A 25,313-nucleotide genomic window follows, 5' to 3' on the forward strand; every position below is an offset into this window, starting at 1 on the left:
ACTATTTGCGTCATCTATTTGTCCCACCGACAACAAACGCAAAGTACTCCAAACCCCCACACAGCTTTCTCCAACCTCCTGAGACTGAGAGAAAAAAATGAACTGCTCTGATGTAGAAACAAGTTTGAATAACATCCAGACTTATTTATCGATGTGAACATTTCAAGATGATGCACACACAGGCACTTGACAACAATATGCTTGTCCTTACCTCACAGTGCAGACAGACTCTCCCACTCCAGAGCAGAATATGAGGGATGAGAGGAGAGATGGATGAAAGTAGGATGAGAGATGGACGGGAGGAGGAGCTCGAGCAAACAACACAGGTTGTTGTTGGATGCCCCTTTCCCTCACTTGGGGCTTGCACTCTGCTTTAGTAGGTGTCCGGCTGCCCCAGCACAGCTCCCAGTGTGGTGTCAGGTCCCAAAGCACAGTATTGGGTATCTATAGGTCCCACTCAGTCACACGTGGAGCCTTACCCCATACGTGTCCTAGAAGATCTGTGATCGCTATGTGAAAATCAGCGTCTGTGTGTGAAGCTTCTCTCTCTTCTCTACTTTCTCCTCTTCTCCTCTTTTTATCTAGTTTTTTTCCCTCTCCAATGTCTCTCCTCTTCTCCAGTCCAGTTCAGAGGTAGGCACACGTGTGTAGTATGTTCAGGGTGGTGAGGTCGCGGAGTGGGAGTGGGGGTGGTGGTGAGGGGAGTGTGTGTGCATGGGGGGGGGGGGAGGGGGGGGTTGTCAGGGGTAGTGGCGGAGAATGGGGGGGGGGTGAATGATGATACAAAACTTGCCCACATTAACCATTTGCTGGAAGATTTGATAAGATCTGTATTGAGTATGAACTGGGAGCTTGACGTCACGTTTTCTTCTGCCATTTGACTTGGTGCTTCTAATTGACTATGATCACAAGAATAATGGGTTAACAAACAGCAGTCATGTCATTGACAAACAACTGTGTCCACACCAGCCAGTGACAGTAGCATGACGCAGCAGAGTGTTGTGAACTGAAAATGTACACAACGTAAGGCAAGCAACATCCAAATCTAAGTTGGGGTGGAGTGGTGTGGTATGTTGTGAGGAGGTATGGGTCAAGTACAGCTCTCAGAGGAGCAAGGAGCACATTGACACACAAAGACACAATGGAGAGCCGCATGTAGGTACTCTTTCTTCCGGTCTTTAATCAATATCATCAGAAAACCAAAGAGGCCGTTTGCAATGTGTGCTAACTCCCTTCTCTTTTCTCTCACCAGGGCTTTTCCCACCCATTCTCTAGCTACTTCAGTAGGACTATTGAGGTCCTCTGAATGGAGCCACTTCACCCAGAGAGAGTATTGTTTGTCCTTAGACAAACATGAGAGCCCTCTGCAATATGGGGGCTTAAAGCAAAACCTCCTGGAAAAAAATAGATGAATATATTAATGATCAGAGCAGTGGCAAAATCTGTTTCCCCTTTTAGGAAGGACCCCTCACTGCTGCTGGACTCTCTTTCAAAGCTAACAGCTCTCCCCTCTCTCTCCCTCCCTGGCCCACTTTAGAATCCCTCTGAAGTTTTAAAAGTTGACAATCTGGCAGAGCACGATATGGATGATGCGTTTGAAGGCAAGATTCTGATTAACCTTTTGGGGTTCTGGCCTATATACAACTGACTGTCCGTATATTTAAATTATTTCAGTGCTGCTGTTTAGTGCAGGAAACGGATCAGCGTATCTGATGGAGCCAAAGTAATGTCTGAAGAATATTCTTGTCCCATTATTCACCTCTCTCCCGTTGTATGCGTAAGGTAACTCAGCCTGAATACTAGCATATGACAGGTATATCAGGACAGACACCCACAAAACGCACACTCTCTTTCCGTCTGTCGTTTTTCTCTCTCTGTCTGCTGGGGTCTGCACCATCAGAGCTGGCCTGAATATTTATTTTGATCCCACAGCTTTCCCTCTTTTGTGTTGCCTTTAATAACTTATCGACAAACAGTCACTGGACTAACTCCATCCACTGAAAGCAACAAAAACCAAGAGAGAACATTTCATTTAAATAATTGCATGACAGAAACCACAAAATTGCTGGTATCATTCATTATTTATGTCTGCTTACAAGTCATGCATAATGCAGGAGGCCGTCTTTATGACGATCATGTATTAAATATCATGTTTTTAGAGTCGGGCTCAGTCGTGCGGGACAGACAGCAGGGCGACTGTCTGCAGAGCGGTAGCGGCACAGTACAGCGACTTTGTTGTAAAGTGTTGCGTGGGCAGTGTTTAAGATAGAGAAAGAAAGAAAGAAAGAAAGAAAGAAAGAAAGAAAGAAAGAAAGAAAGAAAGAAAGAAAGAAAGAAAGAAAGAAAGAAAGAAAGAAAGAAAGAAAGAAAGAAAGAAAGAAAGAAAGAAAGTGGGCGCTAGCTGACAAAGTGCTAGCTGACAACGCTAGCTGACAGCGGCACAGTACTGCGACTTTGTTGTAAAGTGTTGCGTGGGCAGTGTGTAAGATAGAGAGAGAAAGAAAGAAAGAAAGAAAGAAAGAAAGAAAGAAAGAAAGAAAGAAAGAAAGAAAGAAAGAAAGAAAGAAAGAAAGAAAGAAAGAAAGAAAGAAAGAAAGAAAGAAAGAAAGAAAGAAAGAAAGAAAGAAAGAAAGAGAGAGGGCGCTAGCTGACAACGGGCTAACAGGAATCTTTATTTTTAACAACATATCATCACCAGCCACCCATCTGCTCCTGAGCTGACAGAGTCCCTTGAGAGAGAGAGAGAGAGAGAGAGAGGGAGGGAGGCAAAGAAATAGATAGAGAGAGTGAGAGTGAGTGAGAGAGAGAGAGAGAGAGAGAGAGAGAGAGAGAGAGAGAGAGAGAGAGAGAGAGAGAGAGAGAGAGAGAGAGAGAGAGAGAGAGAAACAACAGAAAGAGAAGAGAAAGATTGCAGGTGAGTGTGAGTAAATAGGGAGGGAGGGAGAGAGGGACAACAGGTCCGATGGGATGGGGGGCCTGTGGATCAGTATTAGCCTCCCCTGGGTGTGTGAGGGTAGATTTGAAGGTGGGGCAGGTTGTCCTGAGGTAATTAGTGGGAATGTATCAACCCAGGGGGATGAAGACACAAAGAGGGAGGGGAGGCTGGGACCTCCAGGGGTGGCACCAACCATTCATTTCATTTTCACAGATAAAGGAGCAAGTCCCCTGGGATGCGGGAGCAATTGAAGGGGGGACTTTGTATTCAGAGCTCCTTTCCCCTCGCCGTGGTGACTGCGTTAACAGCTTGATTTGCAGGTCACTCATTAGCAAATACAGCCTGGCTGAATTGGCTCTGGCTGATCTCCGATCACGTTCCTATATCTCTTCATTTACAGCTGCCCTCGCTGTCTGTTTTTTCCTCTCTTCTTTTTTTTTATTACTCTGATATGTTTTACATCCTCCAGTAATCTCATCTTCATCAAAAGCGATGAGAGCGAATCTGAGACGTCAGGAAAAAATCTTGTTTTGATTCTTTGGACACATTGCAACTCTCATTCCTCATTTGCCCCATGTCTGGGAAGCGTCTGTATCTTATGTTGAATATTGAAACATCTCTCTCTCTCTCTTCCCATCCTCCCGGCAAAGAAAAATGTGAGGGCTAATTAGTCCAGAGACACCAATGGAACGGAAGAACCCACCCCGGGCCACGTACATCCCCTATTGATCTTTGAGAGCACACACACGCACGCACACAAAGACACACACGCGCACACACGGACTAAACAAAAACTAGAGCTATGGAAAAGCTGAGGCAACAGCTGAAATACCTCAATATGATAGAATGTACTGGAATGTATAATCCTGTTAAGGGCTAATGATTTTGATCTTTGACATTACAAGAAGTGATTATTTCTTAATTTCCTGCTTCCTGTTGACAAATATCATACGCTATGGCTAATATTCCCACAACATCAAACGACATACTTTATTTTTCTCCTAACTTTACTTCTTTCCGATTATTCCATCCCCCTCTAATTCAAATTTCTGATCCCTCCCCCCATTATCCCTCGTTCCCTTCCCTGGTCACGGCTTCTTACACTAAGCTTCCTCGCCTTCCATCATCTATTTTCCATCTCTTCCCTCCATCATCCCTCCATTACAGTATCCCACTGTCTCTGTGAGTCTTTCTCCATCTCTCTTTCCCACAGTAATTGGATGCTTGATCCATGCGACACGTCCTCTTGGTTCTTAATGAGCCCCTCTCTCCTCAGGCCATCCCCATAGAGACACTAATAGGGCAGCCAGGTCTCATAGACATTTATTACAGGCCATTTCTCCACACAGATGAATGTACAGTGGACGTCACAAAACAGATGATGTCATAAATCAAAAACAAACACAGTAATGAGTGTGACAGTTAGGGGGAGTATGATGCTGGCAGTGGATAAAAGGTGGATAATCTTTGATGCTGATTATTGTAGATAGCAGTGATGAACAGATGTACATGTAGACAACCGAGAGGAGATGTGTTCATGTCCAGGTCAAAGGTGGTTGTCGGTCTTCATGGGACACAGCTTACCGGATCCCATTTTCATAGCTGTCAGAGAGAGAAAGAAACATGCTGTAATCAAATAATTTGCTGTAATCAAATTTTGTTGAATTAAAGACGAAACACATGACACACTATGATCTACAGGTAATGTAGCATAATTTTGGATAGTGAGGGTAAGGGATTGCACCCACACATAAAGCTGTAGAACCAGCTCTCTGAGCGATCCACCAGACAGGAGATCCATTCATGCAGGGTCACCTTACTGTTCTTGTTACGGTCACATGACCTGTATACAGAGAATATACATACACATTACCTCATAAACAAACATATAGGCCTGCTGTTGCAAATACACACACACACAGTCACACACACAAACATGAAGGGCAAATCAAACACACAAACACAAAGGACACATGCAAACAAACACATCTGCATAGAATATGCACAATATGACTGACATTTGTCTTCACCCACAAAGAAACATTATCTTTGAAGGGTACCGTTTCCATTTGTGCTAATCAACACACAGCGGGAAGCTCAGTGGGTAATAAACATTATCATTGCTGGGAATGGGTTGACATTGAGCCGGCCAGCCCTACTCCCACAAAACCTGTCACAGCAGACTGGGAACACACCAGCTTTACGACTGAGGCGGGAGAGAGGGAGGGGGAGAGATAGAGAGAGGGAGAGAGAGAAAGAGATAGAATAGACATAGTAGGGAGGAAAGAGAGCGATTAGGACATGGGTTATGAAGGAGGGAGTGATAGAGGGATGGGTGAGATAGAGAGGAAAGTGATGATGGGGGAGGGGGGTTGGCTGGTTAGAAGAGGGAGAGAGGGGCTCAGAGGAAGGCTGCTGAGGATGGGGTGCAAAGAGAACATGAGGATGGGAGGTGCAACATTTTAACCCTCTACATTCAGGAAATCATTTGACATTCCATTTACAAATAGGTAATTGCCCCAAATTTCACATTTTTCCATAACATTCTCATTGCATCAGTTTAATTTATATGTATTTTCTTTATTGATTGAGATGAAATTATATTGATAGTTGGCAACTGATAAAGACAGTGATGAACATAGTGGGGATTTGTATCTGTCATAATTTGTATGTGGTGCATAGAGGATAAGGTAAATGTGAAGTCTACTGTGTATTCAGAGTGGGGCTCACTGGAAGAAGAAGGTAGCACATTGCTCCAGAGGCATCCTCTTGTAGCGCAACTTCCTCAGGTCCCTCCGGCTCAGCTTCCCGTCCTTGTTCTTGTCCAGCAGGGCAAACCTCCGCTACACGTTTCAGGAGAGGAAAGAGAGGAGACATCTCAGCAGAAGAATATTAAATGACAAAAATGTGCCATTCATGCCCAGGCTCTCCTATTAGCCAATACCTACAAGGAGGATGGACAGGGTGGGAGGGAGGAGGAAGGAGGACAAAGATAAGGTTAAGGATGTGGTTAGTTGAATAGATAGAGGTATGGCGAGAGGTCAGGAAGGCAGGGATGGGGATATAATATTACCACCCAGTTAACTTTCTTATTGAATAATTTAGTGATTATTGACTAAGTCTATTTATACTGGGGTTCCTGTAAGCCCCCCCATTCTGAGTTGTGGAAGACCACACAATAAGCTAAACAGGAGCTTGTTAACCTTAAATTAAATCTGCTCTCGGGAACTGTAACAATTTAACACCACAACACAAATAATAGTGCTCTTATGCCAAAGTGCACTTCATGCCCTTCAATTTAGTTCATGATAAGTGTAATCAGGTGTGGAAGAGATTGGCTTCAGCTAAATCTTGCAAACACTACAGCCCTCCAGGACCATTGTTGCCCAGCCCTATTCTTCTGTCTTTTCTGTTACCTGGGCTAGTTGGGTGCGCTGGGCGTGGCTCAGGCAGCTCTGCGGCGGAGCATAGGGGGCATAAGACTCTCCCATACGACTCAGTAGGAGGAACCAGTCCATTAGGCGGTATGGGAACTGGCCATACTCCTCCTCTGTGCAGTTTGACTTGGGAACTTGGAAACATAAGCAAGCATGAAGTGGGAACTGGACTTGAAGAAGGCTTATTATGTAGGTACAGTACTGTGAGTGTGTTTGTGTGTCCTACCCAGACAGGGCCCTATATGAGCCAGTCCAATGCGACGTCTCTTGCGGCAGGCTTCTCTATGCAGCAGACACTCGTTCCCAAAGGTCTTTCCCAGAACACTGCACACTGGTTCCCCCTGCCTGCACACACAAGTCATTACAAGCATATTGAATAAAGCTTATGTATGCTTCTTGGTCAAAACAGTTTGCGCATATATTATGACACATTTTGTGACGTTTATGTTCATTTTGGTGTTCAGCGGGTTTTATTTCGGCTGTTCGAGCACAATAAATTTTTTCTTGAGGCAAGCCGAAGTTCGATAGCCGGAATCTACGCCCCTTCGTCAGAGAATGGTCAACAGTAGGGATTCTTCAATAAAGTGTTTGTTGTCATTCAATGACAGATGACTAGTTTTCATTAAATTATTTTCAGTTGAGAAATACTGCACCAAACACCTTAGTTAGATGTACAATTGCGTGACTAAGACCTGCAAAAATGTCAAAATTAATGACAGATTTCTTGATCTATCTAAGATTGATTGACTATTTTGAGGAAGTGTTGCTGTAGGGGAGAACAGGGACGAAAGTTTTTTCCCCCTAATTACTCAGAGATTGATAGAGCTAGAGACACCATTTTGTTTATGACAAACAATTTATACATCTCCTCCACCATTAGCAACTGTAATTTAATTTCTGGTGTAAATGAGTTTAAATTAAATAGACCGAGAACAGAACTACCGCAACGTTAGTTTTGTACCTGCTGGCAGGGTGGGAGTAAAACAGCCATGGGATGGAAGTAACAGCTACCTCCATGATTCTAATTTGTAATGCTCATTACTTTCAGCAAATGTACAGTGGCTTGCGAAAGTATTCACCCCCCTTGGCATTTTTCCTATTTTGTTGCCTTACAACCTGGAATTAAAATTGATTTTTTGGGGGTTTGTATCATTTGATTTACACAACAAGCCTACCACTTTGAAGAAGCAAAATATTTTTTCTTGGGAAAATAAAAATAAAAATGAAAAAAAAAATAAAGAAAACTTGAGCGTGCATAACTATTCACCCCCCCAAAGTCAATACTTTGTAGAGCCACCTTTTGCAGCCATTACAGCTGCAAGTCTCTTGGTGTATGTCTCTATAAGCTTGGCACATCTAGCCACTGGGATTTTTGCCCATTCTTCAAGGCAAAACTGCTCCAGCTCCTTCAAGATGAATGGGTTCCACTGGTGTACAGCAATCTTGAAGTCATACCACAGATTCTCAATTGGATTGCGGTCTGGGCTTTGACTAGGCCTTTCCAAGACATTTAAATGTTTCCCCTTAAACATTTTAGTCATTTAGCAGACGGTCTTATCCAGAGCGACTTACAGGAGCAATTAGGGTTAAGTGCCTTGCTCAAGGGCACATCGACAGATTTTTCACCTAGTCGGCTCGGGGATTAGAACCAGCGACCTTTCGGTTACTGGCACAACACTCTTAACCACTAAGCTACCTGCCACTCGAGTGTTGCTTTAGCAGTATGCTTAGGGTAATTGTCCTGCTGGAAGGTGAACCTCCGTCCCAGTCTCAAATCTCTGGAAGACTGAAACAGGTTTCCCTCAAGAATTTCCCTGTATTTAGCGCCATCCATCATTCCTTCAATTCTGGCCAGTTTCCCAGTCCCTGCCGATGAAAAACATCCCCACAGCAGCATGCTGCCACCACCATGCTTCACTGTGGGGATGGTGTTCTCAGGGTGATGAGAGGTGTTGGGTTTGCACCAGACATAGCGTTTTCCTTGATGGCCAAACAGCTCAATTTTAGTCTCATCTGACCAGAGTACCTTCTTCCATATGTTTGGGGAGTCTCCCACATGCCTTTTGGCGAACACGAAACGTGTTTGCTTATTTTTTTCTTTAAGCAATGGCTTTTTTCTGGCCACTCTTCCGTAAAGCCCAGCTCTGTGGAGTGTACGGCTTAAATTGGTCCTATGGACAGATACTCCATTCTCCGCTGTGGAGCTTTGCAGCTCCTTCAGGGTTATCTTTGGACTCTTTGTTGCCTTTCTGATTAATGCCCTCCTTGCCTGGTCATTGAGTTTTGGTGGGCGGCCCTCTCTTGGCTGGTTTGTTGTGGTGCCATATTCTTTCCATTTTTAATAATGGATTTAATGGTGCTCCGTGGGATGTTCAAAGTTTCAGATCTTTTTTTATAACCCAACTCTGATCGGTACTTCTACAAAACTTTGTCCCTGACCTGTTTGGAGAGCTCCTTGGTCTTCATGGTGCCGCTTGCTTGGTGGTGCCCCTTGCTTAGTGGTTTTGCAGAACTCTGGGGCCTTTCAGAGCAGGTGTATATAAATTGAGTGACAGTTCATGTGACACTTAGATTGCACACAGGTGGACTTTATTTAACTAATTATGTGATTTCTGAAGGTAATTGGTTGCACCAGATCTTATTTAGGGGCTTCATAGCAAAGGGGGTGAATACATATGCACGCACCACTTTTCCGTTATTAATTTTTTTCAATTGTTTGAAACAAGTAATTTTTTCATTTCACTTCACCAATTTGGACTATTTTGTGTATATCCATTACATGAAATCCAAATAAAAATCAATTTAAATTACAGGTTGTATTGCAACAAAATAGGAAAAAAACGCCAAGGGGGATGAATACTTTTGCAAGGCACTGTACTATCAGACATCATTTCATGTCTGTGTTGATTGGAATAGTTAATGCAATGGATTCGTAATTTATGAAAATGAGCCACGAGTCAACATCACAATGTTGTGCAACCACAATATTTTGCCTTACAATATTAATTGGTGTAATGCACCTGTCTTTGAATACAACTGAATTAAGTTTGTGGTGTGGTCCTACCGTGGGCAGGTCTTAGGACACACACACTTTGGGACGAGGACTCCATTGTCCTGCACCACCTGGCACCAGGAGCCCATTGGACTGTGACACTTCAGCAGCTCACACAGTTGGACTGGGACATGGGGCGGGATGGAGGGAGAAATGGAGAAACAGTGGAAGAAGTGACTGTCACTAGGTTTTAGATATCAACTGAGTTTGTGCATGAATTAAATGTTGGATGTAAACCATCAAGGACAAAGTTAACAACGATGGCAAACTTGTCTCACCTGGGTCCACTCTACCCAGGTATGGTCTCAGACTGTCCTCAGCCTGCCTTTGTCTGCGCTGGGATCTTCCTCCCTGAACAACAAACAGAATTCAGGAGCAGAAAGAGACAGACATCTCTGTTATCAGATTCCAACATCTAAAACGCCTAATGGCGCCGGAGGGGATGGCTGCCGTTTTATGGACTCTTAACCAACCGTGCTATTTTGTGTGTTTTTTCGCATTGTTTGTAACTTATTTTGTACATAATGTTGCTGGTACTGTCTCTTATGACCGAAAATAGCTTCTAGACATCAGAACAGCTACAGTGGGGGAAAAAAGTATTTAGTCAGCCACCAATTGTGCAAGTTCTCCCACTTAAAAAGATGAGAGAGGCCTGTAATTTTCATCATAGGTACACGTCAACTATGACAGACAAAATTAGAAAAAAAATCCAGAAAATCACATTGTAGGATTTTTAATGAATTTATTTGCAAATTATGGTGGAAAATAAGTATTTGGTCACCTACAAACAAGCAAGATTTCTGGCTCTCACAGACCTGTAACTTCTTCTTTAAGAGGCTCCTCTGTCCTCCACTCGTTACCTGTATTAATGGCACCTGTTTGAACTTGTTATCAGTATAAAAGACACCTGTCCACAACCTCAAACAGTCACACTCCAAACTCCACTATGGCCAAGACCAAAGAGCTGTCAAAGGACACCAGAAACAAAATTGTAGACCTGCACCAGGCTGGGAAGACTGAATCTGCAATAGGTAAGCAGCTTGGTTTGAAGAAATCAACTGTGGGAGCAATTATTAGGAAATGGAAGACATACAAGACCACTGATAATCTCCCTCGATCTGGGGCTCCATGCAAGATCTCACCCCGTGGGGTCAAAATGATCACAAGAACGGTGAGCAAAAATCCCAGAACCACACGGGGGGACCTAGTGAATGACCTGCAGAGAGCTGGGACCAAAGTAACAAAGCCTACCATCAGTAACACACTACGCCGCCAGGGACTCAAATCCTGCATTGCCAGACGTGTCCCCCTGCTTAAGCCAGTACATGTCCAGGCCCGTCTGAAGTTTGCTAGAGTGCATTTGGATGATCCAGAAGAGGATTGGGAGAATGTCATATGGTCAGATGAAACCAAAATAGAACTTTTTGGTAAAAACTCAACTCGTCGTGTTTGGAGGACAAGGAATGCTGAGTTGCATCCAAAGTACACCATACCTACTGTGAAGCATGGGGGTGGAAACATCATGCTTTGGGGCTGTTTTTCTGCAAAGGGACCAGGACGACTGATCCGTGTAAAGGAAAGAATGAATGGGGCCATGTATCGTGAGATTTTGAGTGAAAACCTCCTTCCATCAGCAAGGGCATTGAAGATGAAACGTGGCTGGGTCTTTCAGCATGACAATGATCCCAAACACACCGCCCGGGCAACGAAGGAGTGGCTTCGTAAGAAGCATTTCAAGGTCCTGGAGTGGCCTAGCCAGTCTCCAGATCTCAACCCCATAGAAAATCTTTGGAGGGAGTTGAAAGTCTGTGTTGCCCAGCGACAGCCCCAAAACATCACTGCTCTAGAGGAGATCTGCATGGAGGAATGGGCCAAAATACCAGCAACAGTGTGTGAAAACCTTGTGAAGACTTACAGAAAACGTTTGACCTGTGTCATTGCCAACAAAGGGTATATAACAAAGTATTGAAAAACTTTTGTTATTAACCAAATACTTATTTTCCACCATAATTTGCAAATAAATTCATTAAAAATCCTACAATGTGATTTTCTGGATTTTTTTCCCTCATTTTGTCTGTCATAGTTGACGTGTACATATGATGAAAATTACAGGCCTCTCTCATCTTTTTAAGTGGGAGAACTTGCACAATTGGTGGCTGACTAAATACTTTTTTCCCCCACTGTATTTGAAATATTGCGAAAAGCCAGTTTTGTCTGCATGCTGTTTTTTCACTGACAGATTTGCCGCCGCGTTCCCGACTGTAGGCTATTCCTTGTTATTGGGCTACAATCCACAGCTAGGCTATTTTTTTAAAAGAAGCCATTGATCCTCTGTGGCTAAATGATAGGCCTTCTCATGGTGTAGTAGGCTATTCTGAAATATTTCATTAATTTCTGAACAGACAGCAGTATTTATATAACTTTGGCAAATGTATTTCAATATATCAGCGGTGCTTCAGTTCCTTCAGAACAATTCGCATGATTCTATAAGGAAATACATGATGAAGTGCAATGCTGGAGAGATGAGAGTTGCAGGCTCATATATATCAGAGCAGAGAGGGAGAGAGATCATATAAAGTTAATCTCATTCTAGTTATGTGAGAGATACTGCCGTGCTTCTCACACAGCCACCGCCACGCGTTATTCTCAAACATAGGTTACAATGTTGCGCAAACCATAAACCCAGGCCGGCCCAACCCGAATCAACTTTTACAATATTAGGCCCGGGCTGAAAATCTACTTTTTCACATTACGTTTTTTTGTGGGGCCAGGATAATTAACGCAGAGGCAACTCGAATGAACTTTGATCGCTTTTGTAAGCATTTTTACGTTGCAAAAAGTAAAAATTATTTTTCATGCAATGAGAGGTACCGCATCCGGCCAAATAGGTTCCGGAACAAAACAGTCCAAAACGGAGAGGTGCCAGGATCAGACTCAAATTAAGCACTGGCGCTTTCGTGCCCACTTCACAACTGTGTGGGTGTGTGTGGACCATGTTAATTCCTTAGTGATGTGGACACCGAGGAACTTGATGCTCTTGACCCGCTCCACTACAGTCCCATCGATGTTATCAGACTGCCACTGATAAAAAATTCTTTCAAGCCAATCCAGTGTCCGTAAATTCTTTCACTGAATTTATGGAAGCTATGTGGATTGATGACTTGACTGGAGTATATGGAAGCCTGACTGGCACAGAACAGCCCCCACCTGTCACGGTTTCGGCCGAGGCTGCTCCTTCTCCTTGTTCGGGCAGGCTTCGGCGGTCGTCGTCCCCGGAGTACTAGCTGCCACCGTTCGTTGTGTCTGTGTGTGTTTGGTTTGGTCTGATTTGTTACACCTGTTGCTCATTTCGTCTTGATTATGTGTCCTTTAAGTTCTCGTTGTTTCTGTCTTGTGGTTGTGTGTAGTTGTTCTATGTCAGCAGGTGTTGCCAGTCAGTTTGTGCTCTATGTTATTAGAGAGTCCGCACGTTGTGCGTTTGTTGTACTTTTACGCTGAGTGCGTTTATTTTTCCCTTGTTCAACCGGCTCTGTTTATAGCCGTTGTTTCTGTGGACTTTATTAAAGTGTTTTTGGACTTGCATCTGCATCCTGCAATTGATTCCACACCACACCTACGCCCGGCCTTGACAGAACTACACACCATTCATGGAATCAGCAGGAGCAGCAGCAGCGACCGAGTCATGGGAGGAGCGCGTCCGCGGACAGGATGACAGGATAGCCCAGATAACCAACGCATTACAAGGAGTAATGAATACCCTGCATCGCCTGGAGACCAGTTGGGCACCCACGCCTCCTCCCACAGTACCACCAGCACCGGTCAGTCCCTTAGTCCACGCTCCGGAACCCAGTGGGATTCGGCTCTCGCTCCCGAGGGCGTATGATGGTACCGCTGCCGGGTGTCAAGGTTTCCTCCTACAAGTAGAACTCTACCTCGCCACCGTACACCCGGTGCCCTCGGGACACGAGAGCGTTTCCGCCCTCATCTCCTGTCTCACCGGCAAGGCGTTGGAGTGGGCCAACGCCGAATGGAGGAGAATAGACCCCGCGACAATCACCTATGCGGAGTTCTCCCGTCGCTTCAGGGCTGTATTCGACCATCCACCTGAGGGGAAGGCGGCGGGAGAACGTCTATTCTACCTCCGACAGGGGAAGAGGAGCGCACAGGATTTTGCACTGGAGTTCCGGACTCTAGCGGCAGACGCAGGGTGGAATGAGCGGGCCCTCATAGACCACTTCCGCTGCAGCCTACGGGAGGACGTCCGTCGTGAGTTGGCCTGCAGGGACACCACCCTCACGTTTGACCAGTTAGTTGACATGGCCATTCGCCTCGACACCCTGTTGGCCACCCGCGGACGTCCTGAGTGGGGGTCGTCCATTCCACCCTCCAGCACCTCCGAGACTAGTCCTATGGAGCTCGTGGGTGCTGGCGCTAGAGAGGAGAGGAGAAGGAGCCCCAGGGGAACCAACCCCTGTACCTACTGTGGCCGTGGAGGACACACTGCGGCCAGGTGCTGGGGGGGGTCTCCCAGGGGGAGAGACGGCAGGCCACGCTCTGGGGAGTCCCTCCAGGTGAGTAGGCGCCCCACTTACCCAGAGCTCTCTGTTGATCACCTAACCATACCTGTTTGCTTCCCACAGGTTGCACCTCATTCCCAGCATAAGGCGCTAGTAGATTCAGGCGCAGCTGGGAATTTTATAGATCGGCGATTTTGTGCTGAGTTAGGGATTCCCCTCCTTCCAGTCAGCAGTCCCTTCCCTGTACATGCTTTAGATAGCCGTCCGTTGGGATCGGGGTTGATTAGGGAGGTCACAGCTCCACTTAGGATGGGGACGCAGGAGGGTCATGAGGAGACTATTCAGCTATATCTTATAGACTCTCCTGCGTATCCGGTGGTGCTGGGGCTTCCCTGGTTGATTACTCATAATCCCTCTATTTCGTGGCAACAGAGGGCTCTCAAGGAGTGGTCTGTCCAGTGTGTAGGGCGATGTCTGGGCGTTTCCGTAGGGGCGACCTCGGTGGAAAGTCCAAACCTACTGCCGGCATTGCACATTCCCCCCGAGTATGATGATTTAGCAATTGTGTTTAGTAAAGCGAAGGCGACGCAATTGCCACCACATAGACAGGGGGATTGTGCGATAGACCTCCAGGTAGGAGCTGCGCTTCCGCGGAGCCATGTGTATCCTCTGTCTCAAGAGGAGAAGAGAGCTATGGAGACTTACATAGCCGAGTCTCTGAGACAGGGATACATACGGCCCTCCACTTCCCCTGCGTCCTCGAGTTTCTTTTTTGTGAAGAAAAAGGATGGAGGTTTGCGCCCGTGTATTGATTACCGCAGTCTCAATCAGATTACTGTGAAATACAGTTATCCACTCCCTCTGATTGCGACTATGACGGAGTCTTTACACGGGGCGCGTTCACACGGGGCGCTTCACAAAATTGGATCTCAGGAGCGCATACAACTTGGTGTGTATTAGGGAGGGAGACGAATGGAAGACAGCATTTAGTACCACCTCGGGTCATTACGAGTATCTCGTCATGCCATACGGGTTAATGAATGCTCCTTCAGTCTTCCAATCCTTCGTTGATGAGATCTTCCGGGATATGCAGGGGCAGGGAGTGGTCGTTTACATTGACGACATTCTAGTGTATTCTTCTACCCGAGCCGAGCATGTAGCCCTGGTGCGCCGAGTATTGAGGAGATTGTTGGAGCATGATCTGTATGTCAAGGCAGAGAAATGTCTGTTTTTCCAGGAGTCTGTCTCCTTTTTGGGTTATCAGTTGTCTGCGTCAGGGGTTAAGATGGAGGTTGACCGTGTGTCGGCCGTGCGTAATTGGCAAACTCCAACTACTGTTAAAGAGGTGCAGCGGTTCTTGGGTTTTGCGAATTACTACAGGAGGTTTATACGGGGTTTTGGACAGGTGGCAGCTCCCATAACGTCTCTACTAAAGGGAGGTCCGGTGCGCTTGCAGTGGTCTGCTGAGGCGGATAGGGCTTTTGGGAGACTGAAGGACCTGTTTACCTCGGCGCCGGTGTTGGCGCATCCGGATCCCGCACTCCCATTCCAGGTCGAGGTAGACGCGTCTGAAGCCGGTATAGGGGCCGTGCTCTCGCAACGATCTGGCACGCCCCTGAAACTCCGCCCCTGTGCTTTTTACTCTAAAAAGCTCAGTCCGGCGGAGCGAAATTATGACGTGGGGGACAGGGAGCTGCTAGCTGTGGTCCAGGCCCTAAAGGTGTGGAGGCATTGGCTAGAGGGGGCTCAACACCCTTTCCTCATTTTGACAGACCACCGAAACCTGGAGTACATCCGGGCAGCTAGGAGACTGAACCCTCGCCAGGCTAGGTGGAATATGTTTCTGGCCCGGTTCGTTTTTAAGATCACGTACATCCCTGGGTCCCAGAATGGTAAGGCAGATGCTCTGTCCCGGCGGTATGACACGGAGGAGAGGTCCGTTGAGCCCACGCCCATACTCCCGCCGTCTTGCCTGGTGGCACCGGTGGTGTGGGAGGTCGATTCCGAAATCGAGCGGGCGTTGCGTACCGATCCTAGCCCTCCACAGTGTCCTGTGGGTCGGACGTACGTGCCGTTCGAGGTTCGGGATCGACTTATATATTGGGCTCACACGTCACCCTCCTCTGGACATCCAGGGATTGGCCGGACGGTGCACTGCCTTAGCACTAAGTACTGGTGGCCAACGTTAGCCAGGGATGTGAGGGTTTATGTTTCCTCCTGTTCGGTATGTGCCCAGTGTAAGGCACCCAGACATTTGCCCAGGGGTAAGTTACAACCCCTGCCCGTTCCACAACGACCCTGGTCTCACCTCTCGGTGGATTTAGTTACTGATCTTCCCCTCTCCCAGGGAAATACCACCATCCTGGTCGTTGTGGATCGGTTCTCGAAGGCCTGTCGTCTCCTTCCCATGCCGGGTCTTCCCACTGCCCTACAGACCGCTGAGGCACTATTCACTCACGTCTTCCGGCATTACGGGGTACCCGAGGATATAGTGTCTGATCGAGGCCCCCAATTTACCTCTCGAGTCTGGAGAGCGTTCATGGAGCGCTTGGGGGTCTCGGTGAGCCTTACCTCTGGGTACCACCCGGAGAGCAATGGGCAGGTTGAACGAGTAAACCAGGATGTGGGTAGGTTTCTGAGGTCGTATTGCCAGGGCCGGCCGGAGGAGTGGGCGAGATATGTTCCCTGGGCCGAGATGGCACAGAACTCTCTCCGCCACTCCTCCACTAAACTAACCCCTTTCCAGTGTGTGTTAGGGTACCAGCCGGTTCTGGCACCTTGGCATGAGAGCCAGATCGAGGCCCCTGCGGTGGATGAGTGGGTGCGGCGCTCGGAGGAGACGTGGAACGCTGCTCACGTACATCTGCAGCGGGCCATCCGTCGACACAAGGCGAGCGCCGATCTCCACCGTAGTGAGGGACCGGTGTACGCACCGGGAGATCGAGTCTGGCTCTCGACCAGAAACCTGCCCCTCCGCCTGCCCTGCCGGAAGCTGGGTCGGCGGTTTGTGGGGCCTTTTAAAGTCCTGAGGAGGTTGAACGAGGTGTGTAACAGATTACAACTTCCTATTGAGTATAAAAATATTAACCCCTCGTTCCATGTGTCTCTCCTCAGGCCGGTGGTAGCTGGTCCACTCCAGGAGTGTGAGATAGCAGAGACTCCTCCGCCCCCGCTGGACATCGAGGGGGCTCCGGCGTACACAGTTCGGTCCATCCTGGATTCGAGACGCCGGATGGGGGGTCTCCAATATCTCGTGGAGTGGGAGGGGTACGGTCCGGAGGAGCGGTGCTGGGTGCCGAGGAGAGATATCTTAGACCCGTCTCTTCTGACTGAGTTCCATCGTGGTCATCCCACGCGCCCTGCTCCTGGTCGTCCCCGAGGCCGGGGTCGGCGCACGGCTGGAGCCGCGCGTCAAGGGGGGGGTACTGTCACGGTTTCGGCCGAGGCTGCTCCTTCTCCTTGTTCGGGCAGGCTTCGGCGGTCGTCGTCCCCGGAGTACTAGCTGCCACCGTTCGTTGTGTCTGTGTGTGTTTGGTTTGGTCTGATTTGTTACACCTGTTGCTCATTTCGTCTTGATTATGTGTCCTTTAAGTTCTCGTTGTTTCTGTCTTGTGGTTGTGTGTAGTTGTTCTATGTCAGCAGGTGTTGCCAGTCAGTTTGTGCTCTATGTTATTAGAGAGTCCGCACGTTGTGCGTTTGTTGTACTTTTACGCTGAGTGCGTTTATTTTTCCCTTGTTCAACCGGCTCTGTTTATAGCCGTTGTTTCTGTGGACTTTATTAAAGTGTTTTTGGACTTGCATCTGCATCCTGCAATTGATTCCACACCACACCTACGCCCGGCCTTGACACCACCCCCGAATCCCCACTATCCTCAATCCACTACTATGGTCTTTGTAGTCTGAGCCAGACCCACATCTGCCCTGAACATATGCCCCATTCTAATGAGAAACAGGTGTATTGTGACCCAAAATACTGTAGCCTCAGCTCCCAAAGCCCAATTTAACACCAATTTATCGCCTAAAAACTCCAACTCAATTCCATTTCAATAACTAACAGAGAAATGTTGGTTTACCTCCATCTAATTACAAAATGTGGGACAATTTCTCAATGTGTATGCTACATGCTTTCCTATTTCAATAAGACAAAATATTTTTCCTCCTGTTGTTTTGACATGCCAAGTGATTTCCTCAGCTGTACACACATTTTTACCAGGTGCCTGTCTGGATATAAAAGTATGAACAGTCCTCAAGGTATAACAGTCCCACCTTTCCGTCACACCTGGGATGGAAATATACATTTCTCAGGTCACCAGGGGTATATTCAGTGAGATTAAGCATTTAGAACACTGCACATAAATATGTAATGAATAGAGCTGACAACATTTAGTATTCTACATGACAGACCATAGACTGTGACAGACAGACAATCATATATGTTCTACAACCTTCTGTAACATTGCTGTCTGAACCTTCTGTAACATTGCACTCTTTTGAACAGGTGCCAGCCTCCTAATGTAATGAGGAGAAAGGTTATACTCACCATGGCCAGGTCAGGATGAAAGGTCAGGACCAGCAGGCAGAGCAGGTTCATAGTCAGGTGCATCATGGTCAAGATGGCAAGCTGACCGCAGAGGAGTTTCAAACAGATAAATTCATCTGTTATACCACTTGTATATCAAATGAATTAAATAAAACATTCAAACAATTTCCTTTTATATGGTTTTTATGCATACACTGTAAAACAACCCAAGTTACTGAGGAGTGAAAGACAAATACAACTTTCAGATTGTCAATTTATCCACATATGCTTGGATAACAGACACATATTTCCTAATTTTCTCCTTCCTTAATGCAGATTATTTATTGTAATTTCCCTCCATTATTTACCAGTAATTCCAATAATATAGAATAAAACAATGAGGCTCAGTCAGAAGAAAGCAATAATTTCCCATTACTGTACTGTAGGAGCCAGATTGAGTTACATGGAGAGGAAATTAGACATCAATAGAGGAAGTCATTATATGGAACAAGTCTTTTTCCTCCACTGCTTCAAAAATCTTACCAGAGTTTCACTTGCTTCTGTATTCCGTTGCTATTCCCCTTGTTCTTCTGCGTCTTGCCAGCTGCATAGCTTTTCCTCTCCTTTTCACCCACTCTTTGAAGGTATCTGTTTGTATGGTCCAATTCTGCTCCCATACATTCTCCCTCCTTTTATTTGATTGTCTATTTTTACATTCTCAACGTATCTGCTCCTCCTCTCCCCTCCTTCCTGCCTCCTCCTCTTACTGAAATGTTCCCTCCCTTCAGTTCACATTATCCCCCTGTTGAGAGGCCACATCAGCAGACCAAAATACTCAGAGCAAAATACTTCAGTCATTAGTCAGTCAATCAATTAGACAAAAACAGAAAATGCTATTCAAGACATAGGTAAAAGTAACTGTTGTGAGAGAGTGTATGAAGATGGCTTAACTGTATGATGTAGAAAGAGGAAGAGAGTGCGTGAATGAGAGAGAGAGATGGGGAGAGCGAGAGACAGAGAGACAGAGAGAGATATATTGGCTGAACCCATGTGTTCTCTGGCCTGTAAATATGTCTGTGAACGAGTGCCAACCACAATGAGAACCAGTTCCCCTTCCCCTACAAACCTGTCATCGTGCACACCTCAAATACACTGCAGAGGTGAATGGGGATAATAGCAACTTTTGTATGTCCAGTGTTGTGAAAGAATGAAGCCCATAGCAATTACTATCCTCCATTTTCAGAGAAACTCATAGGTATGAATATACATGTATCTTCCTCAATCCTCATAAAGGAACAAGCTTTACACTGTTTGTCAGGGTTGAAGATACTGAGGTATGGAGGGCAGCTCCCGCTTAGCCCAGTCCAAGCTCTTCTCTGTCCTGGCACCCCAATGGTGCAACCAGCTTCCCTCACAGCAGAGTCCCTGCCCATCTTCCGAAAACATCTGAAACCCTACCTCTTCTAAGAGTATCTTAAATAATCTCACAGCTGACTCTTTTCCCCCTTACTAGCTCTGACTTTGCTGATAGCTACTTTATTGAGGAAAAATGTACTTACTATGACTGTGATATGTGGTTGTCCCACCTAGCTATCTTAACATGAATGCACTATAAGTGACTAAAATGTAAAAAATGTGGGGAAAGACTTACTGAGTAGGCCCGCCGGCAGGGGTATTCAACTCTTACCCTACGAGGTCCGGAGCCTGCTGGTTTTCTGTCCTAACTAATAAGTAATTGCACACAGCTGGTGTCCGAGGTCTAAATCAGTCCCTGATTAGAAATGCAGTGGAACTGGCTTCAAAGTCCAGAGTTGCGTTTGAGGGGACTACGGGATCAATGTCAGGAGAAGCTTAACACTGTCATCTACTGGTCATTATGATGCATGACTACTATAGATATGGTAGTAAGACATATTAGTGGGCGAATGAGTTTGTTGATGGTACTGTATACATGGTCCAACAGCAGAACCTCCATTTTTATTCCAAACTTTGAGTTAGCTAACGTAATTTCTCTATTTTCTATCTGAATACAAAGCTCTCAGGTTTCTCACTAGATTAAAATGTCATGGCCTTCTGAAACTTCCCTTCAAACGCATGATCATCAAAGAGGATTTGAGAGCTAACTGGAGTGGAAAGAAAACACGTACTGTCATCCCTCTGAAAACAGTTCAGTGTTAGTGTATTTGTGTGTGTGAGAGAGAGAGCGAGAGAGCGAGAGAGAGAGAGAGAGAGAGAGAGAGAGAGAGAGAGAGATAGAGAGTGTGTGTGTGTGAGAGAGAGCGAGGGAGAGAGAGAGAGAGCGATAGAGAGAGAGAGAGAGATGGCGGGGAGGTAAAGGAATGTTCAGAAATTCTCCAATCCCTTATTTTCATGATTACATGTAATATTATACACACCGGACTCTCTGATAACACATACTGTAGCATAAGCCTGCTATCCATACTGTAGCCTATTTCCCAAAACGTTTACTGCACGTTTACTGAGGGCGGGAGGAAAAGTATGACAGCTGACATGAGTGTCAACAGCGCTACAGTAGGCTACAGATGGCTGAGCTCGCGGGCTGAAAAATATGTAGCCTAGTTATTCAAATGAAGATAGAGATAGGCCTACAACATTTCGAACGCCTTGAACTTCTGCTATGTTTTATGAAACAAACAATTTGCACCACTTGTTATTGTACACATTGAGATTAGAGGTGTCGCCAAGCCATTGAGGTCCAGGTAACTTCTGAACGCTCCGCCCATCGAGTAGAAGAGGATGTTGCTGTTGGAATCACAAAGCATCATGCATCTCCTCGGGGAATTGTAACGTAAGATTTCGTTTTCATCGAAAAAGTTTCTGTTTTCTGGTGGACATTTCAATTACTTCACGGCACGTCCACGTGGATACATTGTTTCTCTGCATGACTGGTGCTTCCGAACATAATTTGACTTTATCGTTACATTGTAGTCTATCCGTGTTGACAGCGTATAATACCCCGCTGTAGCTTGCGTTTGTCTTGGCTACAGTGCAACCTGGGGATATTTCAAAGGTTCGTTACATTAGGCCTATTGCAATAGTTGAATTGTAACCACATTTCAACGTCAATATAATGTTTTCATGAACAACATGAATAGGTTAGTAGGCTTTGAAAAAAAGGCGATTTAAATCCTCTTTCTTTGTTTAGTATTTCCACTTATTGTTCACATTCTAAAGAAAACGGTTCCTATATAGAGAAACACATTTGGTGATAACAAAATGATTACTTCAACTGCAGGACAGTAGCCAATTACCTTATTTGGAACGTGGACCCAGGAAACATGACTGAATAACTTCATAATTTTGTTCTTCCAGGTAAGAGTCAATATCACACCTTTTTATTTTATCACTATGCTAATTCAAAATCCTACCACATTGTACCTCAAATGAATGTGTCTACACTCTTGTAATTATCTTTATCCATGGTATTCTGAGCATGACACCTGCCATATGGAAAGAGGAGATACTGTATATAGACATATAATATTAACATAATAACATCAATAACATGTAAATAAGTCATTATTAAGGGTTAGCCCTTAAGTCCTTCTGTAGAAGAGTCAGTAATATAAAGTACAATACATGGGCTACTTGTCAATGAGGTTATATTTGCCATTTACTCCTAGACATATGATTTTTTCTGTAATGGCCATAGTATCCAAACTTGACTCAATGCAATGGCTCATATGGTTGTTATCCTGTCTCTCTTGACAGTTGTGTTTAGTCACTGGTGTATTTTTGACTTGCACTGTTGGAGCTCGGAGCTTAAGAATTTAACTGTTCCCTGCAATCACATCTGCGACCCTGGGCATTTGACTATTAAACTCATCTAATCTAATCTATTCAAAGATAGTCTGCTGGGTCTAGCCATGATTCACAACTCATGTCAACCTAGTGTGCTCTCATCCATCAACCGAGCATCCTATGGCCAATAGTAAAATCGTTCTCTCTCCCTACTGCTCTCCAGCCACGCAGACGACGCACCATGTTTTATGCAACGTTATAACCCTGGGGATGTGACTCAAAACATCCCCTGGAAAAGTTACTTTTCCATGAATGTCTATGTTATGCTTAGACATTTATGTAATAGTGGAATAAAAATAACTGTGGGATTTATGTAATTTGTCAGTTCATTGATCTATTAATATTAGTATTTCATTCAAGCTTTTGTATTAGTTTATAGTGCGAGGGAAACCTAGATGACAAAGCATCATATTGGTTTCACTATTATAGGGTTATAAGTGTCTTGAATTTTGGTTCACATTTGTACAAGAGAGCACCTAATACACATGATCCCGATACACAATCTACCAAGACCAGTTATTCTCGATTGACACTTGACACTGTCTGCCAAGTGAAATAGATAACCCAGACAGTGCTAAGCTCCCTGTATCATCACCCCATATCTACTAGTGAGCTGGACATTTATTGATGCGCTGCTGGATGTTTTCTCCTCCACCTCCACATATCTCTGTGTGTGTTCCCCTGGCACCTGTCTGTGTAGGCCCCAGCCTGCTGCTGCATTGGCTACATTGTGTTTACCCCACAACAGCTGACTGTCTCCACTGAGGGTCTGCCCATGTAGGACCCCCCTCAACTTGTAGTATCAGGGTCTCCTTGGGTGTGTGTGTGGGTGGGTGGGTGGGTGTGTGTGTGTCTTTGTGTCTGTGTGTGTCTGTGTATATATGTGCATGCATTTCTGATACACACAGTTTTTCATGGCCAGTGTGTGAAACCGTATAACATACCAGTCATACCCAGTAATCGTGGTGTCCCTGAAAAACTGTCTAGTTGAGCAGATAAGATGCCTTTATTAGACCACACAACCATAAAGGTGGTGTGGTCACTGCACTGTGTCGTTGAGAGTCAAGAGTTTACTTGAATTTACAAGTAACCTGATATTTTTAAGGTGAGTTAGCAATGACTAACAGAGTGGTTTAATGTTGGTCTCATCGCCTTTATACTTTTATTGCCAGAGTGGCCTGGCAGTGTAATCTCATGTCTGTTGTTTTCATTGTATTGCGGCTTAGCAATGTGTTATAACATTGCTATAACAATTTAATGTCTGACCACGGCGAGGTCTTGGGTAGCAGTGCTCAATAGAAGTCTGGATGTGTGTGTCTGTGTGCGTAGTGTGCATGTATGTGTTAGTTTAACTTTCTAGGACTAGTGAACAATAAATGCCAGAGTGGCCCACAAACCCCACTCTGTAATGATAAGGCCCAGTAGAGCTGGTTGTGATGTGGGGGTTAATGTGACTTTGACAGTAGTCTGATCCGTTTCTCCCTTTCTCCACACTCTCATTATGAGGCCTATCATTACAGCTATATTCAGCCATGCTTATCAATCCTATCTGAATGTTGGTTTGTGTGTTTCACAGTCTGGTGGAAGGTGTGTGTGGCACTGTTTTTAATCTTTCATTGTCATTATTAGCAACATTTAATCCCATATTTGTTTAACCTAAATGCTTAACTGTAATAAACAGACTGTCTGAATGTACGATTGGACTTTCCACTAGCCAAAGGCAACACTGTGACATGGATGTGAAGGGCTTGTGTGTACACAGGTGTGATGGGTACGATTATGCAGCTCTGTTATGCGCCAGGTGTGGAGAGTGTTTTTAATAATAAGATGTTTAAGAGCCTCATTGCATTTGTTAACTAGATTAATAATATTCAGGGGTTACTAATACTGGCAGACAGGTGTGTTGTATGAATGGGAATGTATGATATTTACACAGTGTATGTGTATTTTGAGGATAGACACATGGCATCAGCAGTCTGATTTTTGCTGGCATGTGTGCTGGCTGCCATTTTTTGTATATATATTTTTTTGTCATTTTAGCAGACACTCTTATCATTTACATTTACATTTTAGTCATTTAGCAGACACTCTTATCCAGAGCGACTTACAGTTAGTGAGTGCATATATTATTTTATTTTTTTCATACATTTTTACTCTAATGTGTTTGGATGACAAGCAGCATACAGTGCCTTCAGAAAGTATTCACACCACCTGACTCTTTCCACATTTTGTTGTGTTACAGCCTGAATTTAAAATTGATTAAAGTGAGATTTGTTGTCACTGGCCTACTACACACAATACCCCATAATGTGAAAGTAGAATTATGCTATTTTTTTCAGAATTTTTACAAATTAATTAAAAATTAAAAGCTGAAAAGGTCTTGCGTCAATAAGTATTCAACCCCTTTGTTTTGGCAAGCCTAAATAAGTTCAGGAGTAAAAATGTGCTTAACAAGTCACATAATAAGTTGCATGGACTCATAATAAGTTGCAATAATTGTGTTTAACATTATTTTTGAATGACTACCTCATCACTGTACCCCACACATACAATTATCTGTAAGGTCCCTCAGTCGAGCAGTTAATTTCAAACACAGATTCAGATTCAACCACAAAGACCAAGAAGGTTTTCTAATGCCTCGCAAAGAAAGGAACCTTGGTAAACATTTTAAAAAAGCAGACACTGAATATCCCTTTGAGCATGGTGAAGTTATTAATTACACTTTGGATGGTGTAGTTGCCGAATAGGAAGGAAACCACTCAGGGATTTCACCATGAGGCCAATGGTGACTTTAAAACAGTTACAGAGTTGAATGGCTGTTATAAGAGAATACTGAGCTTGGATCAACAATATTGTAGTTAATCCACAATACTAACCTAATTGACACAGTGAAAAGAAGGAAACCTGTACGGAATAAAAATATTCCCAAATATTCATCCTGTTCTGCTTATGGACTGCTGCACTCTAAACTGGTGTTTTTTTTAGAATGTGTGTGCATGTGTGTGCGTGAAACATGTCCTGTATGGCTGAA

General features: G+C 45.0%; 1 protein-coding gene across 1 annotated transcript; it reads right to left on the reverse strand.

The window, feature by feature from the left end:
* Positions 1-4,242: 4,242 nt before the first annotated feature.
* LOC311128481 (SPARC-like) lies at positions 4,243-20,219 on the reverse strand. Its single transcript, XM_084160648.1, has 10 exons — positions 20,112-20,219; positions 19,004-19,262; positions 18,482-18,562; positions 9,703-9,775; positions 9,437-9,548; positions 6,599-6,717; positions 6,352-6,506; positions 5,666-5,778; positions 4,684-4,778; positions 4,243-4,537 (listed from the first exon to the last, which is right to left on the reverse strand). Exons 3-10 carry the CDS (start codon positions 18,545-18,547, stop codon positions 4,482-4,484), a joined length of 789 nt encoding a protein of 262 aa, XP_084016774.1. The 5' UTR covers positions 18,548-18,562; positions 19,004-19,262; positions 20,112-20,219; the 3' UTR covers positions 4,243-4,481.
* Between the last annotated feature and the right edge of the window lie 5,094 nt (positions 20,220-25,313).

This window comes from Coregonus lavaretus, assembly GCF_964263955.1.
Source record: "Coregonus lavaretus genome assembly, chromosome: 1".
NCBI lineage: Eukaryota > Metazoa > Chordata > Actinopteri > Salmoniformes > Salmonidae > Coregonus > Coregonus lavaretus.